The 7,180-nt window shown below is 56.3% G+C and overlaps 1 protein-coding gene across 1 annotated transcript; it reads right to left on the bottom strand.

Moving 5' to 3' along the window:
* Nucleotides 1-1,778: 1,778 nt before the first annotated feature.
* Nucleotides 1,779-5,924, bottom strand: IRF2BPL (interferon regulatory factor 2 binding protein like). Its single transcript, XM_087818904.1, has one exon. It carries the CDS (start codon nucleotides 4,953-4,955, stop codon nucleotides 2,613-2,615), a length of 2,343 nt encoding a protein of 780 aa, XP_087675030.1. The 5' UTR covers nucleotides 4,956-5,924; the 3' UTR covers nucleotides 1,779-2,612.
* Nucleotides 5,925-7,180: the final 1,256 nt, after the last annotated feature.

Here is a 7,180-nt window from a genome sequence, read left to right as displayed (position 1 = left end):
TGGTTCACTTACACCCGTGACACTCTATCTTTATTCTCAGGCTGCTGAGCTTTACCCATTTTAAGAGTGTGTGCTTTGGGAGTGGGGGTTGGAAGCACCTTAGAGGATCTTCCGGGCGAAGCATGCTTGGTTTTTATTAATGAGCTTATGGGAAAAGCCAACCCAGACCTCTAAGTGAAATGTGTGATTGGTAGCCAGGCGAGGATGGGTTTTAGAATTAACTCTTCCTACAGTCTGCTATGCATTATCACCCCCAAGTTAATTACCCCTGAGGATGAAAATAGGTTTCATGACTCATAAGCACCAATACAACACTTGGCAGCAGATGAAAATGCAAGGACACATTTGCAGTAAGCTGACACGAATATCTATTTATATGTGGGGAGATTCTTAAAGAGGTGAGCCAGGCACCTCCCATGCACCAGGACCAAGAGGCTGCAGCAGAGATCCATCAACTGCCGTTTATCTATGCCCTCGAACACACGAACACACACACACACACACACACACACCCCAAGTCATGGTTTCCACTACTTCAATGATGGTGGCAAAGCAGGAACAGAAACTAAAAGGGTGTTATTAACAGCAAGTCCCAACACCAACCCAACCTCCACACCTCCACACTGGTGATGTTCTGGACTAACCCGTGATTTTTCTCCAAACGTGCCCGCACCCATACCACCTCCCTACCCTCCTGCTCCCCCTTTGATGGGAGTGGGGTGAGGGGGGGTGCCAAGTCTGCTCCCTTCTTCGCTTATTCCTTGGTGGGAACTGTCCTGGCCCAGCTTGCCCCAGCCAGGAATGGGGTGTGGCCAGGAATGAATTTCAGATCAGATCACAGGTTGTTTTGCTTCCTCCCTCCTGTACTCTACTCTTGTCCCACTTGCCTCCTAGGAAAGTACAAGGTTCACACCAGGGTTGTTTGCCTTCTCCCAGCTCTGGGAGGGCTCCAGTCTGGACTCTGCCAAGGGGGCTCAAAACTCTAAAGGACATTCCTGTTCCCCAGGCCCCTTCCCCACCCCTCTATACCCCACAAATGCGACCAGAAAGCTGATTGCATTTCTTCACCAGGGGAATAGATTTTGATAAGTGACCTTTGCTCAGGAACTGGATTTGGGGTTTTTCTCTCTTCCCTACTCCCCACAACTTTCTTCTGACCAGCTAAGTGTCCTGCCTTTAGAAATACTTATCAAAAATGGGGGAAAGAAAACCACGTAATGAATGAGGCAAAACTGCTTTTCGAATGCATCAGCTGGAAGCTGCTGGGAACTCTCCTGGCTTAATAGTACATGCATGTTTCCAGGTACCCACACCTCTCCTGCCTCCATTCATTGCTCTCAGCTCTGTAGCATTTTTGCTTCAAATGTGTGAATACAGTAATTTCTGCCACATCTAAGAGGCAAAGCACCCTAGGTTCCTCCACCCCCTACCTTGCGCAAGTCATAGTGCATCGGGTATCAGTATATACTCATGGCCACAAGGCAGGGCACCAAAAAGTATTAATTGCCATTTGCAGCTGGGGCACCAGAAAAAAATAGAAATGCTTAAGAGTAAACAGAAATTGCTTAGTCAGCAACTGTCCCTGGCGGAGAGGTGAATGTAAATAGCCTGGTACTGAGGGGGAGGGGCAGTCAGCCAGCACAGGGCCTTCTACAGATGCCATCTCTGAGGGCTTTCAAAGGCACCAGCATTTATGTTCTAGTTGGAAGTGAGGAGAGTGTCCCTTATGTTGGATCTGTGTGGCCTACCCCTAGAAAAACACACTTGCTGACTCGGGGCAGAATTAATATCAATTGAATTTATTACAAGTTACTAAGCTCCAAGGCACATTACAGTGTTCTGTTAACTACAGAAATGTATAAAGGACAAACAGAGCAGATTCTCCATGTCTAGCATTTCGCTCTACTGTTCAAAAGCATCCGTGCATCAATAAAGCAAAAACAAAACAACACGTGAAGATCCAACACATTCAGGTCAGTAGAAACAAACCCAAACATTTTCCCTCACAAACTTGCAACAAAAAACACCCCACCCACCCCCAACATCCCCTTTACCATTTTGCAAACAAAACAGAAAAACAAAAACAAAACAACAAAATAAAGTGAAGACTTCAACACTTGGGGCTGTTTAGAAAGAAGCTGTCACCATTTTATAGCATCTTTTTTTTTTTTTTAGGCAGCAACACTGGCCTTGGCAAAAAAAAAAAAAAAAAGTCATTTTCTTTTGTGTTTTTTTTCCTTTTAGAGAGTGCATAACATTTACAAAAATACACACCGGCAGCAGTGTTGCTAAGGGCTATTAATTCTGTACCTAGGCAAACACTCTGCCACCAAATAAATGCTAACAAATATGATGCAAATGACCCAACCAATATACCGCTTAACACAAACCAGCTTATCCTTCAAATGAAGAAGTTACATACCTTAGTTTCAAAATATAGAAACATACGACGAAAATAATGTCTATACATAAGACTAACTTTTTGCAGTTCTGTTATATTCACAATTCTACATCTTGGGGGTGTGGGGAGGGAGGGTCGATGTGGACGGGGGAGGGGCCCTCTGGATTGGTGAGGAGCTGGTCTGGGTCAAAGGAGGTGGCTGTCTTGTGGTTCAAGGGTCTCTCTCCTTTTTCACTTTAACATCCCCAGCTAAGATCGTCGCGATTTCGCCCTGCATGAAGGCCCAAGGTACATTCGACCCAACTAGGGGGCATTTCTCTCCACTGGGGCAGTACACCTCACCCGTGGCTCCCTGCGCCTTGATACTCTCTCTTGAGCAAGGGAAGCAGAATTTGTGGCTGGGGACGGAAGGGCACTGAACAAAATGGGTGTCCTCCAAACGTTCGTGGCAAATGGTACAGCAGAGGGGCCCACTGTTGGCCATAGGGGAATCCGGAATGTTTTGGGGGTGCACTTGGTCCATGCCCGGGTGGGTGCTAGGCGGCGGAGGCGCCACCTGCAAATTCAGGTCCCCGTTCCGTGAGGCCAAGCGGCGCTGCCCTGGCACAGAGGCAGGCGACACTGGGCTGCTGCTGTTGCGCCGCGCGGACGCAGTGGTGGAGTGGACGGAACTGCCATCCTTGGGGGAGTGCGCCGTACCCAGAGTGTCTGCCACCGACATGAGGGCGGCCATGGGGGACGGACCGTTCTGAGGGGCTGACTCGGGCGGGGTGGTCCGGTTGGAATGGGGTCCCAGGGGTGGAGGCGGCGGGGGTGGACCCCCCGCCGCATGCCCTGGCGCCGCAAAGCCCCCAGCCGACATGGTGAGCTTCAGTGCCTCGCTCTGGTTTGCCATCCACTGCTGCCGCTGCTGCTCCTCGCCCAGCTTCAGCGCGCCCTCGGCGGAGTCCGGAGGTTCGGGGGATGCCTTCCTCTTTCTCAGGCCCGTAGCCGACCGGCCGGAGGGGGCAGCAGGCGGCAGGGCCCCGGTCCCCGGGGGTGCACTGGGGGCGCGGCTTAGACTCACCAGCGCCGTAGGCAGCATGGGGCAGCTGGCGTCCACGTAGGGCTGGGGCAGCATGTCTGCACCGGGCACGCCCTCCTTGAAGAAGCGCACGGCCTCCGGCAGCAGGTCTCCAAGTAGGCGCCAGTCCCCGGAGCCGTGCTTCTTCTCATACTCCAGATACTTGAAGCCAGAGGAGAGACCCCGGCCAAAGTCCTTCATACAGTCCTGGTACATCTGCTTGGCCACCCCAGATGCACTGGAATACACGTTGCCCGAGCCTGTGGGGTACTCAATGAACAGCTTCAACTCGTAGTCCATGCCGGGCTTGGAGACAGCGTCGAAGGCGAAGACGCGGCCCAGCAGCGAGTGGTCCTTCTTGAAGCGCACCTCATAGGGCGTGCAGCCAGCCAGCGTGAGCAGTGTGTCGCGGACCATCTTGGGCTTGTTGGCCCACTCCTCCGCGCGGTTGCGCAGGCTCTCGCTCAGCTCAGCCAGGGCCTCGGCGTTACGCTGTTTCTCCTTCAGCTCGCGCTCCTGGTCAGTGCTTGACACTGAGCCGGGCCTTTTGCCACTAGCACCCACGCCCACCTCGGTAACAGACGACGAGGTGGAAGACGACGCCGAGGAAGACGCGGCAGACACACCCGGCGCGCCCCCGAGACAAGCGGGGCCCCCGGGGGCTCCTGGGGGCGCGGGTGTCGGGGGCCCACGGCTGCCCAGGCCGTGGGGCGGCGGTGGGGGCAGCACGGCAGCGCTGGCCGGGCCGTTAAGCAGCGTCTGCGGCAGCAGGTTGGGAGGCACGGTAAGCTGTGGGCCTCCGCCACCCCCGGGGTTGGGCAACCCCGTCACTAGCCCACCGTGCGTCCCGCGCCGAGACGCCACCGACGCCGACGCCGCCGAAGAGGAGTTGGGGCTCTGGCGGTTCAGCTCCGGGGGTCCCTCCTCCGATGCCGGCTTGGGGAAGCCGTTGGGGCCCCCCAGACCATTGGGCAGCCGCGCAGCGTGGCTGCTGCTTCCCAGGCTCACCGGTGGTGGCGGGTACTCGAAGCGGCTGCGCTGTTCCACGGCGGCGGCGGCGGCGGCGGCGGCGGCTGCGCTCAGGCCGTAGCGCTCCAGGCCGGACGGGGCCGCCAGCACTGCAGGCTTGCTGGAACCGTCGACGTGGTTGAGCTGTTGTTGCTGTGGCGGCTGCGGCTGCGGCTGCTGCTGCTGCGCAGCGGCCGCTGCCGCCGCTGCTGCCGCTGCCGCCTCTTTAGCCGACAGGGCCACCGTCTTGACCCCGACGGGCGGCGGCGGCCCGGGGGAGCGGCCGTCCTGGAAGCAGCCATGCGCCCGCTTCAGCTGGCGCGCGGTCTCGATCACGAACTCGATGCGATCGGCGCCCTCGTAGTTTACGCAACCGCGGCATACGGGTTCCGAGAAGTCCCAGATCATGGCCCAGGGCATACGGGGCAGATCGCACAGGTAGCAAGACTGTCTCCGGGACGAGGACACCTGCGCCGCCGACATGATGCCAGCCCTGGGGAAGGTAGGCCCCCGCCCGGGCTGTCTCCGCGGCGCCTTCTCCTCTGGGAGGACTGGCCGGCTAGGGAGTGAGTCCGGCTGCGGGGGAGGGAGGGGGGGCGAGAAAGTTCTGCCCCAGGGGCTGGAGGGAGCGCGAGTCTCCACCGCCGGCGCAGCGCCTCTCCTCGGGGGCTCCGCCACCCGAGCGGCGCACGAATTCAGCTCGCTCCTTGCCCCCACCTACTGCGGCTGTCTCGTCCGGAGGGGAGCTCAGGCGCCTTCTTCTTGGTGCCACGGACCCGTGCTGGAAGCTCCAGGCCCGGGGGGAGGGGGCGAGGGTGCCTGGTGCTGGCCGCCGTTGGGTCTTGGCCCCCTCCCCGGAGTGGCTGGTGGGTGGAAGCTCGAAAAGGGCTCTCTTCCTTTTCCCCTGAGGGGCCCCCCTACGAGCTGCGTCCTCTCCCCGCCAGGCTCCCTGGGGCGAGGGCTAGAGGGTTCAGTGCCACCCGGTGCCCGGGTCCAATCTTGCTGAAGTCGCAGCTTCCCTGGAGGGCCGGGGCAGGGAGGGGGTGATAGCCGAGAGAGGAGCCTCTCCCCTCCGCAGCGTCGGCTGTTCCGCTGGCGGCGGCTGGATTTGCACGGCCACAGCTTCCAGGACGCACGAGAGCAGAGGAGAGGAGCGCTCGCACGCAGGCTCCCGCCGCCCCCAAGACCAGGCCGGTGCCCCGGCCGCCGCTGCTGGCGGCGCTCACGTTGGCTGCAGGGCACTCGCGCGGCGCCTGGGCCCGGGTCGCATCCCTTCCCGCTTGCACTCGCCGGGAATGTGGGGTTGTGATTGTTACTCTACGTTCCGGAGGCGCGTCTCGGCGCTCCCGCTCGCGCTGCGGCTCGCGCTGTCCCCGGCTTGGCCGCGCGGGATGCCGCCCGGGCGGAGCGCTGACGTCACCGCCATGCTCTGCACCAGTTCTTCCCCCACCCCCCCTTACACTTCCTCTGTCTGTGGAGCCCACTTGTTGCTCGGAAAAGGCGCATGCGCGGCAGGACGCCCAGATTCCTCCCTGTCGGCCCCTCCTCCGCGCCTCCGCCCTCCCCTCCCCCCTCGCCGTGTGTGTACAACAGCTGAGGTCGGGCGAGCTAATGCTGGAAGTCCAGGGTTGGGGGTGGAAATTAAACAGACGATGACCTTTCCTTTCCCAGCCTGGCTTTCCCAAGTAAAAACGCATTTAAAAACCACAGACTCGTTTCCGATCCTGCTTCCCACCCAACCCCAGGCAGTGAATTTAAATGTCCTGTTTCAAATTTTCGCTGTGAATATCATATAGGGTTTTACCCATTTCATCTGCAATCAAACCTTTTCCCCCGGTATGGATATTACATTGACTGCTACCAACTAATGCTGAAGCACCTGCAAAATGAGCTGTTTTCCATTCTTCCAGAAACTGCCTTTTCGATTTGTTTTTGTGTCCTGGTCTAGGAACCTGAGCTTCAACGACGGAGCTAAATGAATTCAGGGTGAGCTACCCCTCCCCCAGCCGCAGTCTAAAAATTTTGGCTGAGTGTCTAAAGAAGCTACGAGCACCCGGAGGCCTTTAAGGAAAACAGTCAACTGGCCGCGCACAGCTGCAGTTGGGGGCAGGGAGGGAGAGGTGCTGGAGAGGCCAAACAGGTGAGTGGTTTTTCCGGGTTTGATAAAAGAAGGAAAATAATAGTGATATCTGTTTGTAAAGCACAGGGCAATTTACAAAGTTACTTCTCAGGTACTGTGATTTCATTCCATAGTGTCCAGAAGGCTGAGAAAAGCCATGATTTTTGTGCTACTACAAGATCACTGCTCCTTATTATTGCTTATTGCAGAACAGATATGTTGGTCATAGCTCTAATTGGGGCATTTCAACTGATTCAAGTATTGTGGTTATTGTTTTGCTTTTTTCCCTTATGAAAATTAAAGATTCTCCTGGGTAAGGCTGGAGAGAGGAGGCAATATAGGAAACTCAGGTTCTGGAGCCTGGCAGATCAGGATGGAATTTCCTCATCATCACTTACAATAAGACCTCCATTAACATTGTCAATAGGCTCTACGACCTTAAGCAACACCAATTTTATCATAGGCTAATTGTTACAAACCACAGTTAGGTCCCTACAGTGTTTCATCAATGTCAATGTTACAAAGAAACGACCTTGAAAGAAATGCCTTTATTGGAGGACCTGTTATACTGGCTTTGTGACCTTGAACT

The sequence above is a fragment of the Miniopterus natalensis genome, chromosome 1, assembly GCF_054644295.1.
Source record: "Miniopterus natalensis isolate mMinNat1 chromosome 1, mMinNat1.hap1, whole genome shotgun sequence".
Lineage (NCBI taxonomy): Eukaryota > Metazoa > Chordata > Mammalia > Chiroptera > Miniopteridae > Miniopterus > Miniopterus natalensis.
This window is presented reverse-complemented; position numbering and strand designations above follow the sequence as displayed.